The following is a 24777-nucleotide window of genomic DNA, read 5'->3' as shown; positions in this document are numbered from 1 at the left end:
GATTTCTTTTTTTTATTTATATAATATATATTTGTCATTAAAAAAGAAGAAGATGCGTGACATTAAAAGTTCTCCTTTTCATTTTTTATTTTTTTTTGAAACAGCAAAGTTTATTCTTCGTCGAGAGGGTGAAAGAAACACCAACACTCGCGGAAAAGGAACCAAAGAAAGCACCAAAAACCCGCAAAGGGACAATTACAACCCCTAAAAATCATGAGGCCGAGGTATACAAACTAAAGCACACCTAGAGGAGCACCTACAAAAGGATACCCCTGCCTCACAATCAGATAAAGTGAGCTGCACTAATGAAAAAACCAGAAAAAAACCAAAAGATAGCAGGCCTGCATAGGCACCACAGCTGCTAGCATAAGCCAAAACCCCTTCCGGCTGAAACTGCACCAACTCCACAACACAAACAGACTTAGGAAAAAACCAAGCAAGCCACATACTGGCTGTTTCGAGGGCAAGACAGCAGGCAAAACCCAACACCAGAACGGCTATTGACAGCAGCAGAAAAACCAGCAAACCAAAAACTAGACAGCGCCCCACCTAACAACCAACTGTCATCTCATCAAACAATCGCGAGGGCTCCATTCCCACTCGTAATATAAACAAGCCAGAACATTGAATTTGCCCAACAACCATCTCCATGACAGCACCTTTACATCGTCGACGACCTCATCCCAATTAGTCACCACACCATTAAAAATACAATCATTCCGAGCTTTTCAAATACTCCAAATTGCCGCTTGCCAAATCATTCTCAACCCCTTCCGGATTTTCTTGTGCATAACACCACTACTTCAACACTCCCAATGAATAAACAAGTTTGGGGGCATAATGAAATTCAAGTCTAGCCACGACATAAGCTTCATCCAAATTCGCCTAGCCATCTCACAATGAAGAAAAATATGGGAAGTGAATTCGTTCGACGACACACACCAGACACAATTCGAACCAATATCCGGGGGCAAACATTGTCTAATCTCCAAATTCAATCTAGTTGGAATGCGGTCTAAAAATGCCTTCCACACAAAAGCGGTCACCTTAGATGGAACTCCATCCTTCCAAATGTGTCGAAAAACACGCTTCTCTCCCTCCGAGTGAACTCCATCCTCCACCTACCTTCCTTCCAACTTCACATACATTGATTTAACCGTGTAAACCTCCTCCTCCCCCAACTTCCACCTCCACCTATCCTCTTCATTTGAGCCCAAGAAACCATCCATCTCACACAATAAGCTCGCAAGAAGGGTTTCTTCCCACCCAAATAGTCGACGCCTCCACATAAAGCCCCATCTCTCACCTTGTAAATTTACCACCCTCATTTCCTCCACCGTCGCCTCTTGTTGATTTGATATCGAGAAGTTCTCATTTTCATTAAATCATCCTTTATCTTCTTCACTTGTTGAAAATTATCACACTACATCATTGCACACAAATAGTAACAATTTAGCATAATATAAATAAAATTCATCTACGAATTTGGGGTGTTACAACATTACTATTACTTATTATCCAACAATATATATATATATATATATATATATATATATATATATATATATATATATATATACACGGGATTCGAAAAATTCTAACCGCTGTTTATTTTTCTGCAACTAAAATAGATAAATTTGCTGCAAACAGATAAAAATTGCAACCTAACTTTTATACTGTCAACTTACAAAAATAAGTAATGTGAATTGTTTGGACGAAACGACAATTTATGTGGATACGATACTCTACTTATCACTTTATTATTTGGTAAACGATTTGGTACACTTGGCAGAACCGAAACCGTGCATCAATATACATTCATATACTTTTTGTAATCTTCAATGTTTTGCTTAATCATAATGACTTCGACATTATAATGGTCATGATTTTATATATTTTTGTATAAATATTTATAAAAAACGAGCTTGACCTCTCTTTCTCAAATTTATCCAATAAGGATTGAAATCTTAGAATCTCAAGAATCCAATCCAACGGTGCATATTCAGCCACACCCCATTTCCCTATTTAATGTATTTTCTCACAAAAATCTACATTCGTGCTATACACATGTTGCCGACCCCTGCTTTTGATCAAGTCTATGGTTGGTTTACCACATTGGGTTTTCCGAATTGTTTTTATTATTTATTCCAAAAAATAATATCATATTTATTTGGAATATGCCCAAAAAATTATTTACAATATCATTAACTTTTTGGTGCAACGACATTATTATAATATTTAGATATTTCTAATTTTGATGTATCCCTTTTAAATTCTACCGTATCCGTATCATTATTTTATTTATACTTTTATATTCATTATCTAATTAAATAACTTTTTATAAAAATAAAAAATAAACAAAAAAAACATTTATCTATCCATATAAAAAACTGATACCAAATTTGGTGTCGAATTTATCGTTTGAATGCCCTCTTGATTTAAATTATTTTATGTATATGTTTGGAATATTTGAATCTCTCTGAGCTAATCATTGATATTTGCAGAAGTTACTCTTGACAATCCTTCTCAAATTGATTTTGATGGTCTCATTCAAAACTCTAATGATGTTCATTGTGCTGGATATTTGATTTTATTTATGTATTTTCTTGATTCATGCTTCTTCGATCTTCTGATGTTTAAGGACATCCTTAGAGCAGATGCAACATGAACTTTTTTAAAAAAAAATATATTGTAGTCTTTTTGATTTCTATTTTACGGTTTGTCTTTTGATTTAACCTTGCAACAACAAAAAAAAGTACCTATTTTTCTTTAAGTAATTGCATAAATTTTATTTTATTTTTCATTATTTTATTCGAAAAAATTGAATTGATGGTGTAATAACACTTGCCTACATGCTAATTATTTTGGATGTGTTTCTTTCTGTCACTATATTATTGATTTTATGTGATTCTCTTCATTGCTCATTGCCCCCTTTGGGAAGAAAATTAGTTAATTAGAAAAAAGTCATGTATGATTACAAGATTTAAGGTACTGTTTGGCCTGACTTTTTTTCAGCTTTTCTACGTTTTTAAGGAGAAGTTAGGCCAAATACAATATCAATAAAATACCTTCAAGAAAAAGTACTTTTTTTAGAATGCATAAAATTGAATGGAATGAGCTTTAACCAAAAGTTGTTGAATGCTACTTCAAAAAACTATTTCTCCCCAATTTATTTCACAAGCACCTCTCTTCAACTCCCGCCGGCAACCTTTTGTTTTATTTTTTCAATATGCTTTTTTCTTCCATTTTATTTTATTTTATTTTTTTAACCGGTCCATTTAATTTTTTAATGAGGTTCCATTTAAGTTTATTATCTATTTTTTTAAGGATTTTTATTATCTTTTTATCACTTATATATTAATTTCAATATCTTTTGATCATCACAACCTCGCAAATATTTGTATTCACGCTGTCAATGAATGAAACCGGATATTTTTATTCCCTTTCTTCAACCACGGAAATACACACACACGTTAGCGTTTAGAGTAATACTTTATGTTCCTCTTTCTGTTTTTTTTTTTGTTATGCTAATGCGTATAATTTTTGTTAGTGTTGTGTAATGCGTATAATTATTTTTATAAAATTTTGATTTTAATTAAAAGTACAAGTGTAGTTGCCTAAAAAAATTATACTTATATATAATTTACACATTTGTATTGTAACAAACTATGCATATTTTTTTCTTATTAAAAAAACTAAACATATCATTTTCAATGACACGTAACAAATATAATATTATATAATATAAATTCTTATCTTTTTAACCAACACTAAAAATATGGTATTCTTATAACAAAATTTGTTATAGAGTATAATTGGAAAAGATATTGTACAAATTTGTATTCATGTTACACAAAATAAACGTCATTGAGTAAATGTATTGGTAAAAATATATCTTTTATATTTTAAACATTTTTTCCCTTCAAAAAATATTTTAGACATTTTTTTATTTATTATGTTAATTCATAATGAATTCAAAGTTTTTTTATATATAGACAATGCATAAATATATGCAAGGTCCCGGGTTCGAACCCCAGACACCACCAAAAAATAATAAATTCAAAGTTTTGTACAATATTTTTGCTAAACAGCTTTTAACTCAAAAATAACTTTAGAACTAAAAAAAAATAAAGAAACCAAACAGCTTTAGCCTTTTTCTTAAAGAGCTTTATTTTAACTTTGTTTTAAAGTAGCTTTTAGACCGAAAAAAACCTGGCCAAACGGTACCTTAGATACAATATTTAGAAACGGACAAAAGGTAAAAAGGTAGAAATAAAAAATATTCAAATGATATTTATTTATTTCACTAATTAAATAATGTTTAATTTTATGTGTTTATACACAACTAGTTTTTTATTTGTGGTTGTAACCAACTAAAAATTGAGACAATTATGGTAAACAATGAATCATTCAGTGGTTAGTGCCTTATTAGTTTATTTAAAAAAAATAAAAAATAAATAGTATATTAAATTTGCCAAAAGAGACATTTTTATAAATAAATAAATAATAATAATAATTAAAGGGTGTCATTGGTGACTGACACAGTAGAAAGAATGAGTAATGGTCCTCAACGATGAAGCAAAAAATATTGCCTAAAATATGTGATATTTGAACAGGTGGAAGTGATTTTTGAAAACAGATTTTAAGGAAACCAAATATAGATAAGACAGCACAGCACAGAGTGAGAAAGAGTCAGAGATAAACTGAGTGTGTTAATGCTTAGATTGCACTTAAATAGTGACATAGATTGCATTGTATCTCTCTTATTAATAAATTCTCACTCTTTCATAAACATTAATTCATCTCTTTACATTTTTTATATTGAACAATGATGATGTGTCTTTGAGTGTTGAAATGTTTTGTGCTTGAAGCACTTGCATACTGTTTCTCTTCTTCTGTTTGATAGGTATGAACTATGAACCTTGCAAAAAAAAATGTTTTATTTTTTTATTTATTTTTATGTTTTGAGTATGTGTTGTTTAGATTGTTGAATTTTTATAACATTTTTTTCTATTTTGAGATCAAAATTTGAAATGGTAGTAATGGATTTTAATTGGAAAAATGGCTTGGTTTTCTTGTATTTGATTTTATTTCAAGTATACCCAATTTCTATTTTGCATTAAAAATACTTCCATTTTGAGAAAAACCTAGTGGTAGTGTGTAGAATGTTTTTCTCTATAAAAGGATGTTTCTGTGTCTTGTTATGTTGTCACTTGCCTATATACTAGGTTCATAGACTAGGGTTTATTTTGGTTGAAGATCATAACTTTTTGTTTTACACGGTTTGTTGAATTGAAAATCTTTTTCTAGTTGTTTGTATTTTTTGGTCAATTTTTATATTTGGTGTTTGGATTCACCGTGAGTTTGACTAAATCACTGTGACACCGTGATTTTGTTGAAGCTTCGAAGTGTAATTTTTGTCAAAACCACAGTGGCATATGGTGATTCTGTCAAACTCGCTGTCAATCCAGACACGTTGTTGTGTAATTTCTCTAAGATTATTTTCTCATCTGTCTCACTTGTGTTTGTTTTTGGGACCATGTGCAGTAACAAGAAAAAGTATGGATATTTCTGAATGTACAAGGATTGTTTTAGATAAAATTCAAAGATTTGAGCCAGAACATGCTACGAAGATCATTGGATATCTCCTTATGCAAGATAACGGCGAGCAAGAGATTGCTAAATTAGCTTCATTTCCGGATAATTTGATCCGTGAAGTTGCCCTTAAGGCCAGAACTGAGCTTCAAAAGATGGCTACCAGATCGGTAATCTCGTCCGGAAATTCTTCACCGGCAAGTTTTCAGGTTCACTCTCCCTATTACAATCATGGTAATACTAGTCCAGAATTTATGACAATAGGCACCACTGAACATCAAACCCATACTGCATTGTTCGGTTCAGAGAATCATCATCACGTAGATAGTGTAAATTCTACTACTGATAACTATGATTGCTATAATTACTACTTAGAATATGCTTCAGCCGTAGCTAATTTGAATGGAAAAATCAGTAAAAGGTTTTCAAACATGACTGAATTTCCATTCAAAACATGTCACTATTTCAGCAAAGGATATTGCAGGCATGGAAATAGTTGTAGGTTCTATCATCATGGACAAGCTGTTTCTGACATAGTCTCTCATATGTATGGAAACGACGCTGCTGCTAACGACGAACAAGCGATTTCGCCAGGATCACTGGCGCAACTAGAGTCGGAAATCGTCGATCTCTTAAAACAAAGAGGAAATCCTATATCAATTGCTTCACTTCCAATGGCATACTATGATAAGTATAAAAAGGTGTTACAAGCAGAAGGTTACCTAGCTGAGAGCCAACGACATGGCAAGTCCGGCTACAATTTGACCAAGCTTCTTATCCGATTGCGAAATAGTATTCGGCTAATTGACAGGTGAAGATTTAGATTTAGAAGTTTCAATATGCATTGTTACGTAATAAATTGATTTGAGTTTTTTTTGTTACTTTAATCTGATTTTTGTTATGATGTGACTGATAGGCCTCATGGGCAGCATGCGGTGGTTTTGGCGGAAGATGCGCCGAAATTCATGGGAAAGGCAGATTGTCAAAATATCAGTGCATCACAACAAATTTACTTGACATTTCCAGCTGATAGCACTTTCTCAGAGGAGGATGTATCAAACTACTTTGGGTAAATTGTTGTATTTTGGCTGTAACGTAGCATGTAGCATTTATCGCGCTTATTATCAGTTTTATGTTAGAAAATTTGAAATGCTTGAACATGTTTACCTTTTGTAGTACTTTTGGATCTGTTGAAGATGTAAGGATTCCATGCCAGCAGAGAAGGATGTTTGGATTTGTGACATTTGTTGAACCAGAAACTGTTAAAATGATTTTGGATAAGGGAAATCCTCATTATGTTCGAGGATCTCGGGTTCTTGTGAAACCATACAAGGAGAAGCCAAAACTTATTGACAGGTGATTCATTTATTCTCATTCAATAGCATGTTTGTGTGAATCTGTGTATAAAGCAGCGTTAATGTTGAATGGACGAATTCACGTTTTATTTTATCTAATACTTCGTATGCGTGTTTGTGTGGCATGGAGCCTACTAAGTCGCATTCACTATTAATGCTGTTTTAATGAATTTCAAGTGCATTTCAATTTGGATGCAGGAAGTATCCATATAGAGTTGAGCATCATGTCTGTTATTCACCGCGCTATGCAGACATCGACGCTGAAATCGCTTCAAGTCCAAGAAGCTGTGGCAATCCGCGGTATCTGACAAGGCTTCTCCTCGAAGAACAAGACCGAATCTTTGAATTGCAGAGAAGGCGTCTTGCACTGTTGCAAATAGCCCAAAAATCTTTGTCTAGTCCACCCCATTTTGGCATCAACATGAATGCATCAAGAGTTTCAGACGGTATGTATTGTGTATTGCATAACTAGAATCATATTACATTTTCTCCGGCAATGTTTGGAACGATTTATTTGAATTACCTATTGGCATACGCGACTATTTAGTAGAACTAACGGAAATAGTTTATGACGTGTCCATAAACTTTTTTCAGCTCATTTGCATAATCTCTTCAGTATAGCTTATGGAAACAGCTTATAACTTATATGAAAACAGTTTATCTTTTTGCCTCTTTTGTTATGGAAATAGCTCAAACATAAGAACTTACATGATACACATGTATGCTATAAGAGCTTAATTAAGTTATTTATCCAAACAATGTCTAAGTCTGTGTTTCTTTGTACTGATCAAGATGATTTTTCCTACAGATCATTTCAATGTCCAGGCTACTGAATCTTTTAGTTATCTACAAAACGAGCAAGCCGAGTACACAGATGCCAATAACTCCGATAAGGACAGGTTTGAATCCATTCCTAATAACTTTCTCTTGATTCACATTAATCTCTTACCAACCAATCTTCAATGTATAGATTACATATCTGACATTTGATTCACAACCTCTCCGCTTGAGGGGATAAGACTGCATAGATCCACATCCACCCTCCTCAGACCATGCATTGGACCGCAGTGGTCGCTTTTCTCGCATTAGAAAAATGAAATTTCTTAATTTTTCACATCTACTTATTTTATTTTAACTTATTTTCTGCAGCAGTGAAGGACTGAATCTCCCGGACAGCCCGTTTTCGTTTCGAATAGACACCGGAATTTCAGCAATGATGTAGTTTCAGAAACACCAGCAATAGACATCTACGGTCTGTTTGTTTAAGATTCTTAAAAAAATCATTTATGATGTTTTAGTTATGCTCATGTGTAGGCTTTTTTTTAAAAAATCATTTTAATATATATAATTTAGATATTATTTTTCATAGATTTTTAAGAAAAGTATACAAATTTGTGTTTGTTTAAAATTATATATAAAAAAAATCGTATTTCTTTCTTCGGTTAAAAAATTACTTTCCTCAAAAGCTAATCCAAATAACTTTTCATTTTTCATGATAAGAATCATTTTTAAAGAAAGCTTACACACAAACATAACTAAATACTGAAACGATTTTTTAAAAAATCTTAAACAAACAGTCCCATATAGCTGACTCAGTTTCAGACATAACAGCTGACCTCTTTTCTCAACAAGCTATTCAGTTTACTCAAAGAACGGTTTTTTCGCGCAACTGAATCGTTGGAATTAACAACTTATTGATGTAAGATCTTCTTACATGTTATAGTTTTTAGTTACAAAAGCAAAAGGTTTGGTTTCTAGGAGATTATGCAATTTTTAGTAGTAGCTTGCATTACAAGTTTCATCTTTGGATGAAAGGAACTAGGTGGTATGTTATTATTTCTATCTACTATAGATTTCATTAGATATTTTAGGATATTTTGGCAATTTGTGCCTATGGACTATGGAGTGAAAGGGGTAACCAATTACTCTTTGATTTTTTCAGTAAGATAACAATAATCTATACTTAGATAGTTATGTATGTTTTTTATTATTTAAATGTTTTTTGATGGTTAATTCTATGTCACTATCTTTATAAGATGCTAGGGGTTATTATGCAGAATAAATAAGAAAAATATCTTGTATTGGAATGTCTTATTGATATCTGAAAAGGCAGAACCGTTTTCTCTATAGACAGAATATCTTAGATTAATTATTATATATAGAATTTGAGGTCTTGTTATATGAATATATGTGTGATTGCTGGAAAGTGACATTCATATAAGAAAATAGAGACTTCTAAAAGTATTGTATTCTGAATTTAGAAAAATATTAAAAATGTAAAATGATTATGAAAGAGTCTATTAATTAATAGGTAGCTTCTGGGATGGACTATAATTTTTGGCTAAAATGCATTTTTGTTCCCCTATGTTTGACTCTGTAGCAATTTTGACCTCCTATTAAAAAAAATCACTTTTCAGCCCCTAACTTCACCCCCTTTTGCAACTCATAAGCCCCCCTAATTTTGATCCGGTCAAAGGCCACTTGTAATTTAAAATAACAAAAAAAGAAATTAGAAATAATTAATAGCCTTATGATTAAAAATTAGTGGTCAAGATTAAAAGTATTCACATGCTCCCTCTCTTAGCTAATTTTCCCTCCTCCATTCATTTTCTCTTACGTTCTCCGGAAGAACAACATCAGCAACTCTCTCACACCCTCCTTCATTCTTCATTCTTTGTTTCATGAGACCAATGGTAAAATGGAAAATGTTTCTTCATTGATAAATTCTTTTCTTTGCGACATTTCGTCGAGCACTTGGTGTAACTATTCAAAACGCTTCATTTTACCAAGAATGTTAATAATCTTGACCACTAATTTAATCCTAAGGCTATTAATTATTCCTATCATTTTTTCCATTTAAATTTAATTAACAAGTGGCCTTTGACCGGGTCAAAATTATAGGGGGCTTATGAATTGCAAAAAGGGGTGAAGTTAGGGGGCTGGAAAGTGATTTTTTTTAATAGAAGACCAAAATTGCTATGGAGCCAAATATAGGGGGTCAAAAGTGCATTTTAGCCATAATTTTTTATATTGAGGAGAGACTATAGTTTCTTTTATTAGATTAATATATTGTACTTGTAATTTGACTGCATTGAATAATGCATCCTCTACATCAAATCTCTCTGTCAGAGACGGTGAAAGGGAGAGATAGGAGAGTAACTTCCCTCATGTGTAATTTTCATACGAAAGAATAAAGTGTAATCTTTTTTCACCATTTAAAATGAGAGAAAAATGCATAAAATATTTAGATATGATAAGTTTAAATGGTGAGAGATCGCATTTTAGATTAACGTGTTTTCATATAAGAGGATTCATTCCGAAGCCTAAACATGAATTTGAATTTAGCCTTTCAAAAGTCTCCAAGCCTGTTTGGGCTATGACAAGCATATTATTTAGGTCCTAGCTTACATTTTTAGTATAACAGCGAAATTAATACTTCATATATGGTACTATTTGGTTAGATTTCGCATAAGGAGCTAGACTTTCATAACATGGTGAATTAGGATTCAAATTTTGATTGAGGGAGATTATATATTTGGTATTTAATAGTATCTCAAATAAGATTACCTCAAATAGAAAAACCTACAAAAAAACGAACAAAAAATACCTCATACATGATTATCAATAGATGCATGTTTGGTATAATAGTGGTTGACCATGATTATTCTAAGAAACCCACCATAATGTCAAACATGCACCATGTGTTTTTGACAATTGTCTCTCTTCAACTTTGGAACTTTAGCATTCTTTGGTGGTTTCGATTAATTTTCTTGAATTAAATCTTCTGATGGACTTTTTAGAAGTCCTTGTTTACTAGGAGGTCATCTTTGAATATCACCATTGTTAGTCCTTGTTGATACTTAGACATTGAAGTAACCTTTTCGCATATTGAAATACCCTTTTAAAGAAAAGAGTTAAATATGTTTTTTGTTTTTAAAAATATAACGAATTTTATTATTAGATCCTAAAAATAAAAATGGGATGTCTTCACCCTAATCACAATTTTTTTTCGTTTTATTTTTTATCCTTGTTAAACATGATTTTAACTTTTATTTTTTACACTTCTTAAGCATAATAATATGGACATAATAGATCACTAAAAAAAATATGGACATAATGTAAAGATATCTTCATCATAAATTGGTCTCTTTTTTATTTTTATGGACTAATAAAATCAAAATTTATACATCTAGGGATGAAAAACATTTTCAACCTCTAATTTTTTAAAGGGAAGATGGAGGGCTTTAAGCGATGGGAAACATAGGGTGGAAAGAGAAGTATCTATCGATAGACGATAATGAGACACATCAAACTTGTAACCCAAGTTATTCCTAACTACATCATCAGTGTCCGTGAGGGATGATGTAAAGAAATCGAGGCAATGTTAGTCGTGTTGAAATTGGGGGCCTAACTCATCCTTACAAAACCGACTTGTAAGGTGAGGATTGCCTCCTCTTTATAAACTCTTCTCAAGAGTCTTGTCTATCCGATGTGGGACTTGGATTTTTCCCAATAGGTCAAACTCTAATGGGGAGCTTCTAAGAAAAATAAGAAAGTTCATTAGGTTAGCTAGGATAAACAAAGAATAAATGTGGGTTGGGATTTAGATGATTCATTGATTTCAACAATGGTTTACTAGGCAAACAATACTAGAAAATAATTATAAGGGATAATTCCTTGATGTCAAATGTATTCAAGAGAAGATACAACCCTAGGACAAATTTCATGGAGGCCAAATACTTTAGTCTTGGAGCTAGATGAACTGTTCTCAATGGTTAACAAGTAAAGATTTGGGGAGACAGTTAATATTTTACCTCTTCAGGCATGAGTTAGTGAGTTGAATGATGATGAAGACATAGAGTTGGAAAAGATATCTCATTTGCTAACATCTTCAACGATTATGAAGCACAATAAATAATAAAACACCTAAACCATTATATAATGAAGCATTATACACCTAAATCAATTCGAGTAACCTAAGCAGGTCCACAATTACAATTTAACAGGAATGAATTTGAAACGAAACAAGCGTTCAAACAATAACAAAAATTATAAATTGTAATGATCATTGCAAAAGTCGAAAGGAAAAGATATTAAATCATATAAAACGAAATTGACATTTGAATTAGAACCTCGACATAAAACATAATGGGTGGATTTATCGACAAAATTAAGCTTCCATCAAAGAGTTTTGCAAATTTGAAAATGTATAAAACAGCTAGAAGATCCTTGTTTTAGGTTGTGAACGACCTATTTATAGCCTCGAGAGTTTAACCTAATATAGCGGGGGGGGGGGGGGGGAATGGGGCTTGAACAAGTGTTGGGTTAAAAAGGCTAATCGGCCCATTACGAAAGATTAAGTGGCTCAAAAACCTTAGTCACCTTCAATGATTCAGACATTTGCAATTTTAATAAGTAGGACGTATTAATTGGACTTCGGGTTCAACATAAAAGTTGTTGTTGTGTTCCTTAGCTTGACAACGCATATTTGCACACTTCAATCTGATAACCGCGTCCAAAATTATGGCCTACACGATTAACAAGGGTCATTACACATTAAATCTAAAAATTAATCAAAAAGTTACATTAACGCTCTAATCAGACCTAGAAAGTAGAAACATGCTAAAAGTATGTATTAGATACAAAAAGTTTTTGAAACTTCAAAATTCAAATCTATAAGGGATGTGATGTGACAAAATGCACTTATCAAATTCCTCCACGCTTAAATTTTTGCACTCCGAGCAAAACATAAGTTCAAGACTCAAAGCCAGATTCAAAAGGACCAAAATAAACCATGATTAATTCCAAAGAATGCCAAGGGTTTAAAGTTGCAAGAAATTATCACATTCTAGGCTTCAAGGAACATGACAATCATGAATAAAATCTTATGGTATTTGTAACGCCCTATCTAATTATTTGATTATTTTAATGAGTTTAGAATATACTTATATGATTTGTGTGATTTATATGATTTATTTTGATGAGTGATATTTTGTTATGTTATATGTTGATATTTATTAGTATAATATATATGTTATTTGATTTAGGAATATAATATATGTCATTTGGTTTAGAAATATAAATGTTATTTGATATAGAAAATGAATATATGTTATTTGGTTTAGAAATATAAATGGTATTTGATTTAGAAATATATATATGTTATTTGATTTAGAAATAAATGTGATTTGTTATAGAAATAAATGTTATTTATCATAGAAATATGTATGATTTGTTGTAGAAATATATATAATCTGTTATAGAAATATGTATGATTTGTTGTAGAAATATATGTCATTTGTTATAAAAATATATACATGATTTGTTGTAGAAATATATGTCATTTGCTATGGAAATATAAATGATTTGTTATGGAAATATATATATGTTATAGAGATATAATTGTTATTTATTATTGTTATAGAAACATTTTATATATATATATATATATATATTGGGATAGAATATTAATATTTGGATTTAAGAGAAAAATAAGTAGGTTAAAGATTTATATAAATAGGAGAGACCTAGTTTAGAAAAACATAACGTGCGTACGACTGCTTTTGGAGAAAAGGGAGAAAAGCCAAGAGAAGAGGGAGAGACCTAGAGGGGCTGCGATTTCTTGATTATAAGGTAAGGGTGAGACTAACTTTGCAATTCTATTAAGTATGTCAATCAATGGTTAAGTTTAACATGAATTAGGATGAGTTTAAGAAGAATCAGAAATTAGGTCAAATTGATAGAATTGATGATTAAACGGTGGAAACTTGTTAAAAAGATGTAGAAACTGTCCTTAGACCTTAGATAATGATTTAGATGAATTCTGGAATTGAAATTAGGCTTATAACCTTGTTAGATGATGATTTTCGTGTAGAAAGTGCATCATGTCCGAGCTTAGATTCATCGCTCGCCACGGCGAGCTATGATCCTCGCCTCGCGAGTGATGATCTTCATCGCTCGCCACGCGAGCCTTCCCCTTCGCCTCGCGAGTGTTTTGGTATTGCTCGCCATTGCGAGCAACCTTACTCGCCATAGCGAGCTAAGGCAGAGAGCATGTTAGATTTTGTGTTTTGACCTTTTGAGTTGAACCTTAGATGTCTTTGAGTACCTTTAGGTGCCTACTATTGATTAGAGAATGATTTAGAACGAGATTGAACCTAGAACAACCTTAGTTGGAAAGTTGGCTTGTACTCGCCACGGCGAGCAGATGCTCTCGCCTCGCGAGCACTTCCAGAATTGAGTGTTTTTAGTGCATTGTGAGACTTGAGTTGTTTGGATTGGTTAGAAATGAACTTTAGGTACATAGTGTGACCTATTAAAGATAATGATTGTGAATTGTGAAGCTATATTGAAATGCTAAGTGTTTATAATGTGATTTATTGATTGATTGCATTACTTGAATTATTATTGAATGATCAGGAAGTTGTTGAAAATGAATTGGTATTAAGCTGTTGATATAATCTGATTATGCTGCTATTGTTATTTAACTAAGTTACATGAGTTGTTGTTGATTATCATTTGATATTGTTATATCCTGAGATGTTTATGTGTCGCCTATGTTGCTGTTGTTGGTTATGTGAAATATTTATATGCCTTATGTGGAAGATGTTTGATGTTTAAGTTGTTGATGCTTCACATTAATATTGTTATGTTGTGAATTGCAATTGATATATTGATATCTCTCTATTGTTGTGTGAATTGACTGTGCTACTGCTGTTATTTAACTAAGTGCATGATGTCTATATATATATTATGAAATGATGACGTTTAGCTCCAAATTATTGGATGCATGATGATATGTTGATTACGATGATTACGGTGTTTTGTTGTTAAGAGTCCATGCATAGCATTTCATTGAGCTTTGTCCTCACCACGATTAGGAGCTTTGTCCTCCGCACGTTTTGGGAGCTTTGTCCTCCGCACGATAAAAATATATTAATACTTATGATGACGATTGGTACCACATGCATATAAGTGTCTAAGTTGCATTGTCGCATATGTCGAGTCAAGGTCGTTGTTGATGAATTATCATCCATGAGTTGTTAAGTTGTCGATGAATTATCATCCATGAGTTTGTCGAGTTGTGTTCTACCCATGTGTTGTTAAAGAAGTACCTACGAAGATTATACGATGTGAATTATATGATGTTGACTAAAATATTGCTATGTTGTTTAACATGTTGATTATGATATTGTTATGTTGCTACGTTGTTTAAGATATTGATTATGATATTGTTATGTTGCTATGTTGTTTAACATGTTGATTATGATACTGTTATGTTGCTACGTTGTTTAAGATATTGATTATGATATTGTTACGTTGCTATGTTGTTTAAGATAATGATTATGATATTGTTAAGTTGTTATGATGTTGTGTATAATTGTTACTATTAAGTGATGAATATGTTGTTCTATATATGATTAATATTATTAAGTGAATATTATGTTATGTTATTGATGATGATCGAATGTTGTGATTACTTGGTAATTGTTTATCAAAGATGCTATGATGTTTAAGATGATATTGTTTAAGATGTTTATGTTGAAGATTTATGATGTTGATTTTGGTGTTAGTATGTGTTGATTATATTTTCATAAGATGATGAATACGTTGTTGTTATATTAATACAAGAAGATGAATATGTTGTTGTTATATTATTATATTATGACGAGATGATGTATATATAATTATTATTATTATTAAGTGAATATCATGCTATGTTGTTGTTATATTATTATATTATGACGAGATGATGTATATATAATTATTATTATTATTAAATGAATATCATGCTATGTTGTTGTTATATTATTATTTTATGACGAGATGATGTATATATAATTATTATTATTATTATTAAGTGAATATCATGTTACGTTGTTGTTATATTATTATAAGAAGATGTTTATGTTATGATGTAGATAATTATTACTATTAATAAGAGATGATTATATTGTGTTGTTTTAAAGTTATTAGTGATGATGATTACATGATGATATCTATGAGTTGTTAAGTGTACTTGATGATGTTTATGTTAAATTGATAAGTTGTGTTTTATTAATGAATTGATAATGAGATGTTTGATGAATAATTATTATTATGAATTAATGATGTTGTTATGTTGTATATGAATTAGGATTAAGATGTTGTTATGCTATATATGAACTATGACTATGATGTGATGATCTATGTTTGTTACGATTTGGTTAATATGTGTTAAATGATAATTAGAAGTTGGTTGAGTTATTAAGAATTATTACATGAAGAATTATTATTACTAATAGATGAAGTTATTTGTGTTGTTAAATATAATTATTGAATTATATGCTTGATATTATTGTTTTGTGAAATCTCACCCCTTCTGCTTGGAAAAGATATCTCATTTGCTAACATCTTCAACGATTATGAAGCACAATAAATAATAAAACACCTAAACCATTATATAATGAAGCATTATACACCTAAACCAATTCGAGTAACCTAAGCAGGTCCACAATTACAATTTAACAGGAATGAATTTGAAACGAAACAAGCGTTTAAACAATAACAAAAATTATAAATTGTAATGATCATTGCAAAAGTCGAAAGGAAAAGATATTAAATCATATAAAACGAAATTGACATTTGAATTAGAACCTCGACATAAAACATAATGGGTGGATTTATCGACAAAATTAAGCTTCCATTAAAGAGTTTTGCAAATTTGAAAATGTATAAAACAGCTAGAAGATCCTTGTTTTAGGTTGTGAACGACCTATTTATAGCCTCGAGAGTTTAACCTAATATAGCGGGGGGGGGGAATGGGGCTTGAACAAGTGTTGGGTTAAAAAGGCTAATCGGCCCATTACGAAAGATTAAGTGGCTCAAAAACCTTAGTCACCTTCAATGATTCAGACATTTGCAATTTTAATAAGTAGGACGTATTAATTGGACTTCGGGTTCAACATAAAAGTTGTTGTTGTGTTCCTTAGTTTGACAACGCATAAATGTGATGATCTATGTTTGTTACGATTTGGTTCATATGTGTTAAATGATAATTAGAAGTTGGTTGAGTTATTAAGAATTATTACATGAAGAATTATTATTACTAATAGATGAAGTTATTTGTGTTGTTAAATATAATTATTGAATTATATGCTTGATATTATTGTTTTGTGAAATCTCACCCCTTCTGCTTGGAAAAGATATCTCATTTGCTAACATCTTCAACGATTATGAAGCACAATAAATAATAAAACACCTAAACCATTATATAATGAAGCATTATACACCTAAACCAATTCGAGTAACCTAAGCAGGTCCACAATTACAATTTAACAGGAATGAATTTGAAACGAAACAAGCGTTCAAACAATAACAAAAATTATAAATTGTAATGATCATTGCAAAAGTCGAAAGGAAAAGATATTAAATCATATAAAACGAAATTGACATTTGAATTAGAACCTCGACATAAAACATAATGGGTGGATTTATCGACAAAATTAAGCTTCCATTAAAGAGTTTTGCAAATTTGAAAATGTATAAAACAGCTAGAAGATCCTTGTTTTAGGTTGTGAACGACCTATTTATAGCCTCGAGAGTTTAACCTAATATAGCGGGGGGGGGGGAATGGGGCTTGAACAAGTGTTGGGTTAAAAAGGCTAATCGGCCCATTACGAAAGATTAAGTGGCTCAAAAACCTTAGTCACCTTCAATGATTCAGACATTTGCAATTTTAATAAGTAGGACGTATTAATTGGACTTCGGGTTCAACATAAAAGTTGTTGTTGTGTTCCTTAGTTTGACAACGCATAAATGTGATGATCTATGTTTGTTACGATTTGGTTCATATGTGTTAAATGATAATTAGAAGTTGGTTGAGTTATTAAGAATTATTACATGAAGAATTATTATTACTAATAGATGAAGTTATTTGTGTTGTTAAATATAATTATTGAATTATATGCTTGATATTATTGTTTTGTGAAATCTCACCCCTTCTGCTTGGAAAAGATATCTCATTTGCTAACATCTTCAACGATTATGAAGCACAATAAATAATAAAACACCTAAACCATTATATAATGAAGCATTATACACCTAAACCAATTCGAGTAACCTAAGCAGGTCCACAATTACAATTTAACAGGAATGAATTTGAAACGAAACAAGCGTTCAAACAATAACAAAAATTATAAATTGTAATGATCATTGCAAAAGTCGAAAGGAAAAGATATTAAATCATATAAAACGAAATTGACATTTGAATTAGAACCTCGACATAAAACATAATGGGTGGATTTATCGACAAAATTAAGCTTCCATTAAAGAGTTTTGCAAATTTGAAAATGTATAAAACAGCTAGAAGATCCTTGTTTTAGGTTGTGAACGACCTATTTATAGCCTCGAGAGTTTAACCTAATATAGCGGGGGGGGGGAATGGGGCTTGAACAAGTGTTGGGTTAAAAAGGCTAATCGGCCCATTACGAAAGATTAAGTGGCTCAAAAACCTTAGTCACCTTCAATGATTCAGACATTTGCAATTTTAATAAGTAGGACGTATTAATTGGACTTCGGGTTCAACATAAAAGTTGTTGTTGTGTTCCTTAGTTTGACAACGCATAAATGTGATGATCTATGTTTGTTACGATTTGGTTAATATGTGTTAAATGATAATTAGAAGTTGGTTGAGTTATTAAGAATTATTACATGAAGAATTATTATTACTAATATATGAAGTTATTTGTGTTGTTAAATATAATTATTGAATTATATGCTTGATATTATTGTTTTGTGAAATCTCACCCCTTCTGCTTGGAAAAGATATCTCATTTGCTAACATCTTCAACGATTATGAAGCACAATAAATAATAAAACACCTAAACCATTATATAATGAAGCATTATACACCTAAACCAATTCGAGTAACCTAAGCAGGTCCACAATTACAATTTAACAGGAATGAATTTGAAACGAAACAAGCGTTCAAACAATAACAAAAATTATAAATTGTAATGATCATTGCAAAAGTCGAAAGGAAAAGATATTAAATCATATAAAACGAAATTGACATTTGAATTAGAACCTCGACATAAAACATAATGGGTGGATTTATCGACAAAATTAAGCTTCCATTAAAGAGTTTTGCAAATTTGAAAATGTATAAAACAGCTAGAAGATCCTTGTTTTAGGTTGTGAACGACCTATTTATAGCCTCGAGAGTTTAACCTAATATAGCGGGGGGGGGGAATGGGGCTTGAACAAGTGTTGGGTTAAAAAGGCTAATCGGCCCATTACGAAAGATTAAGTGGCTCAAAAACCTTAGTCACCTTCAATGATTCAGACATTTGCAATTTTAATAAGTAGGACGTATTAATTGGACTTCGGGTTCAACATAAAAGTTGTTGTTGTGTTCCTTAGTTTGACAACGCATAAATGTGATGATCTATGTTTGTTACGATTTGGTTAATATGTGTTAAATGATAATTAGAAGTTGGTTGAGTTATTAAGAATTATTACATGAAGAATTATTATTACTAATATATGAAGTTATTTGTGTTGTTAAATATAATTATTGAATTATATGCTTGATATTATTGTTTTGTGAAATCTCACCCCTTCTGCTTGGAAAAGATATCTCATTTGCTAACATCTTCAACGATTATGAAGCACAATAAATAATAAAACACCTAAACCATTATATAATGAAGCATTATACACCTAAACCAATTCGAGTAACCTAAGCAGGTCCACAATTACAATTTAACAGGAATGAATTTGAAACGAAACAAGCGTTCAAACAATAACAAAAATTATAAATTGTAATGATCATTGCAAAAGTCGAAAGGAAAAGATATTAAATCATATAAAACGAAATTGACATTTGAATTAGAACCTCGACATAAAACATAATGGGTGGATTTATCGACAAAATTAAGCTTCCATTAAAGAGTTTTGCAAATTTGAAAATGTATAAAACAGCTAGAAGATCCTTGTTTTAGGTTGTGAACGACCTATTTATAGCCTCGAGAGTTTAACCTAATATAGCGGGGGGGGGGGGAATGGGGCTTGAACAAGTGTTGGGTTAAAAAGGCTAATCGGCCCATTACGAAAGATTAAGTGGCTCAAAAACCTTAGTCACCTTCAATGATTCAGACATTTGCAATTTTAATAAGTAGGACGTATTAATTGGACTTCGGGTTCAACATAAAAGTTGTTGTTGTGTTCCTTAGTTTGACAACGCATAAATGTGATGATCTATGTTTGTTACGATTTGGTTAATATGTGTTAAATGATAATTAGAAGTTGGTTGAGTTATTAAGAATTATTACATGAAGAATTATTATTACTAATATATGAAGTTATTTGTGTTGTTAAATATAATTATTGAATTATATGCTTGATATTATTGTTTTGTGAAATCTCACCCCTTCTGCTTGGAAAAGATATCTCATTTGCTAACATCTTCAACGATTATGAAGCACAATAAATAATAAAACACCTAAACCATTATATAATGAAGCATTATACACCTAAACCAATTCGAGTAACCTAAGCAGGTCCACAATTACAATTTAACAGGAATGAATTTGAAACGAAACAAGCGTTCAAACAATAACAAAAATTATAAATTGTAATGATCATTGCAAAAGTCGAAAGGAAAAGATATTAAATCATATAAAACGAAATTGACATTTGAATTAGAACCTCGACATAAAACATAATGGGTGGATTTATCGACAAAATTAAGCTTCCATTAAAGAGTTTTGCAAATTTGAAAATGTATAAAACAGCTAGAAGATCCTTGTTTTAGGTTGTGAACGACCTATTTATAGCCTCGAGAGTTTAACCTAATATAGCGGGGGGGGGGGGAATGGGGCTTGAACAAGTGTTGGGTTAAAAAGGCTAATCGGCCCATTACGAAAGATTAAGTGGCTCAAAAACCTTAGTCACCTTCAATGATTCAGACATTTGCAATTTTAATAAGTAGGACGTATTAATTGGACTTCGGGTTCAACATAAAAGTTGTTGTTGTGTTCCTTAGTTTGACAACGCATAAATGTGATGATCTATGTTTGTTACGATTTGGTTAATATGTGTTAAATGATAATTAGAAGTTGGTTGAGTTATTAAGAATTATTACATGAAGAATTATTATTACTAATATATGAAGTTATTTGTGTTGTTAAATATAATTATTGAATTATATGCTTGATATTATTGTTTTGTGAAATCTCACCCCTTCTGCTTGGAAAAGATATCTCATTTGCTAACATCTTCAACGATTATGAAGCACAATAAATAATAAAACACCTAAACCATTATATAATGAAGCATTATACACCTAAACCAATTCGAGTAACCTAAGCAGGTCCACAATTACAATTTAACAGGAATGAATTTGAAACGAAACAAGCGTTCAAACAATAACAAAAATTATAAATTGTAATGATCATTGCAAAAGTCGAAAGGAAAAGATATTAAATCATATAAAACGAAATTGACATTTGAATTAGAACCTCGACATAAAACATAATGGGTGGATTTATCGACAAAATTAAGCTTCCATTAAAGAGTTTTGCAAATTTGAAAATGTATAAAACAGCTAGAAGATCCTTGTTTTAGGTTGTGAACGACCTATTTATAGCCTCGAGAGTTTAACCTAATATAGCGGGGGGGGGGGGGGGGGGGGGGGAATGGGGCTTGAACAAGTGTTGGGTTAAAAAGGCTAATCGGCCCATTACGAAAGATTAAGTGGCTCAAAAACCTTAGTCACCTTCAATGATTCAGACATTTGCAATTTTAATAAGTAGGACGTATTAATTGGACTTCGGGTTCAACATAAAAGTTGTTGTTGTGTTCCTTAGTTTGACAACGCATAAATGTGATGATCTATGTTTGTTAATATGTGTTAAATGATAATTAGAAGTTGGTTGAGTTATTAAGAATTATTACATGAAGAATTATTATTACTAATATATGAAGTTATTTGTGTTGTTAAATATAATTATTGAATTATATGCTTGATATTATTGTTTTGTGAAATCTCACCCCTTCTGCTTGGAAAAGATATCTCATTTGCTAACATCTTCAACGATTATGAAGCACAATAAATAATAAAACACCTAAACCATTATATAATGAAGCATTATACACCTAAACCAATTCGAGTAACCTAAGCAGGTCCACAATTACAATTTAACAGGAATGAATTTGAAACGAAACAAGCGTTCAAACAATAACAAAAATTATAAATTGTAATGATCATTGCAAAAGTCGAAAGGAAAAGATATTAAATCATATAAAACGAAATTGACATTTGAATTAGAACCTCGACATAAAACATAATGGGTGGATTTATCGACAAAATTAAGCTTCCATTAAAGAGATTTGCAAATTTGAAAATGTATAAAACAGCTAGAAGATCCTTGTTTTAGGTTGTGAACGACCTATTTATAGCCTCGAGAGTTTAACCTAATATAGCGGGGGGGGGGGGGGGGGGGGGGAATGGGGCTTGAACAAGTGTTGGGTTAAAAAGGCTAATCGGCCCATTACGAAAGATTAAGTGGCTCAAAAACCTTAGTCACCTTCAATGATTCAGACATTTGCAATTTTAATAAGTAGGACGTATTAATTGGACTTCGGGTTCAACATAAAAGTTGTTGTTGTGTTCCTTAGTTTGACAACGCATAAATGTGATGATCTATGTTTGTTACGATTTGGTTAATATGTGTTAAATGATAATTAGAAGTTGGTTGAGTTATTAAGAATTATTACATGAAGAATTATTATTACTAATATATGAAGTTATTTGTGTTGTTAAATATAATTATTGAATTATATGCTTGATATTATTGTTTTGTGAAATCTCACCCCTTCTGCTTGGAAAAGATATCTCATTTGCTAACATCTTCAACGATTATGAAGCACAATAAATAATAAAACACCTAAACCATTATATAATGAAGCATTATACACCTAAACCAATTCGAGTAACCTAAGCAGGTCCACAATTACAATTTAACAGGAATGAATTTGAAACGAAACAAGCGTTCAAACAATAACAAAAATTATAAATTGTAATGATCATTGCAAAAGTCGAAAGGAAAAGATATTAAATCATATAAAACGAAATTGACATTTGAATTAGAACCTCGACATAAAACATAATGGGTGGATTTATCGACAAAATTAAGCTTCCATTAAAGAGTTTTGCAAATTTGAAAATGTATAAAACAGCTAGAAGATCCTTGTTTTAGGTTGTGAACGACCTATTTATAGCCTCGAGAGTTTAACCTAATATAGCGGGGGGGGGGGAATGGGGCTTGAACAAGTGTTGGGTTAAAAAGGCTAATCGGCCCATTACGAAAGATTAAGTGGCTCAAAAACCTTAGTCACCTTCAATGATTCAGACATTTGCAATTTTAATAAGTAGGACGTATTAATTGGACTTCGGGTTCAACATAAAAGTTGTTGTTGTGTTCCTTAGTTTGACAACGCATAAATGTGATGATCTATGTTTGTTACGATTTGGTTAATATGTGTTAAATGATAATTAGAAGTTGGTTGAGTTATTAAGAATTATTACATGAAGAATTATTATTACTAATATATGAAGTTATTTGTGTTGTTAAATATAATTATTGAATTATATGCTTGATATTATTGTTTTGTGAAATCTCACCCCTTCTGCTTGGAAAAGATATCTCATTTGCTAACATCTTCAACGATTATGAAGCACAATAAATAATAAAACACCTAAACCATTATATAATGAAGCATTATACACCTAAACCAATTCGAGTAACCTAAGCAGGTCCACAATTACAATTTAACAGGAATGAATTTGAAACGAAACAAGCGTTCAAACAATAACAAAAATTATAAATTGTAATGATCATTGCAAAAGTCGAAAGGAAAAGATATTAAATCATATAAAACGAAATTGACATTTGAATTAGAACCTCGACATAAAACATAATGGGTGGATTTATCGACAAAATTAAGCTTCCATTAAAGAGTTTTGCAAATTTGAAAATGTATAAAACAGCTAGAAGATCCTTGTTTTAGGTTGTGAACGACCTATTTATAGCCTCGAGAGTTTAACCTAATATAGCGGGGGGGGGGGGAATGGGGCTTGAACAAGTGTTGGGTTAAAAAGGCTAATCGGCCCATTACGAAAGATTAAGTGGCTCAAAAACCTTAGTCACCTTCAATGATTCAGACATTTGCAATTTTAATAAGTAGGACGTATTAATTGGACTTCGGGTTCAACATAAAAGTTGTTGTTGTGTTCCTTAGTTTGACAACGCATAAATGTGATGATCTATGTTTGTTACGATTTGGTTAATATGTGTTAAATGATAATTAGAAGTTGGTTGAGTTATTAAGAATTATTACATGAAGAATTATTATTACTAATATATGAAGTTATTTGTGTTGTTAAATATAATTATTGAATTATATGCTTGATATTATTGTTTTGTGAAATCTCACCCCTTCTGCTTGGAAAAGATATCTCATTTGCTAACATCTTCAACGATTATGAAGCACAATAAATAATAAAACACCTAAACCATTATATAATGAAGCATTATACACCTAAACCAATTCGAGTAACCTAAGCAGGTCCACAATTACAATTTAACAGGAATGAATTTGAAACGAAACAAGCGTTCAAACAATAACAAAAATTATAAATTGTAATGATCATTGCAAAAGTCGAAAGGAAAAGATATTAAATCATATAAAACGAAATTGACATTTGAATTAGAACCTCGACATAAAACATAATGGGTGGATTTATCGACAAAATTAAGCTTCCATTAAAGAGTTTTGCAAATTT

The 24777-nt window shown here is 31.2% G+C and overlaps 1 protein-coding gene across 2 annotated transcripts; it reads left to right on the top strand.

The window, feature by feature from the left end:
• Window positions 1-4559: 4559 nt before the first annotated feature.
• LOC11419540 (zinc finger CCCH domain-containing protein 18) lies at window positions 4560-8963 on the top strand. 2 transcript variants are annotated; one of them, XM_024778431.2, is made up of 7 exons: window positions 4560-4906; window positions 5548-6406; window positions 6512-6664; window positions 6772-6951; window positions 7149-7396; window positions 7759-7849; window positions 8103-8963. In XM_024778431.2, the coding sequence occupies exons 2-7, from the start codon at window positions 5562-5564 to the stop codon at window positions 8170-8172; spliced, it is 1587 nt and encodes a 528-aa protein (XP_024634199.1). In that variant the 5' UTR covers window positions 4560-4906; window positions 5548-5561; the 3' UTR covers window positions 8173-8963. The 2 variants fall into 2 exon arrangements, with proteins under 2 accessions (XP_024634199.1, XP_003600264.2); XM_003600216.4 differs by having other exon boundaries at window positions 4561-4906; window positions 8100-8963.
• The last annotated feature ends 15814 nt before the right edge of the window (window positions 8964-24777 follow it).

This window comes from Medicago truncatula, chromosome 3, assembly GCF_003473485.1.
Source record: "Medicago truncatula cultivar Jemalong A17 chromosome 3, MtrunA17r5.0-ANR, whole genome shotgun sequence".
Taxonomy (NCBI): Eukaryota; Viridiplantae; Streptophyta; class Magnoliopsida; order Fabales; family Fabaceae; genus Medicago; species Medicago truncatula.
The sequence above is the reverse complement of the archived record's forward strand: the minus strand, read 5'-3'. Positions and strand labels throughout refer to the sequence as shown.

Coding starts and splice junctions, on each gene's coding strand:
- LOC11419540 (XM_003600216.4), top strand. CDS start 5,562: ATGGATATTTCTGAATGTACAAGGATTGTTTTAGATAAAATTCAAAGA. Junction 7,397..7,758: donor TGCATCAAGAGTTTCAGACG/GTATGTATTGTG, acceptor TTTTTCCTACAG/ATCATTTCAATGTCCAGGCT. Junction 7,850..8,099: donor AATAACTCCGATAAGGACAG/GTTTGAATCCAT, acceptor TATTTTCTGCAG/CAGTGAAGGACTGAATCTCC.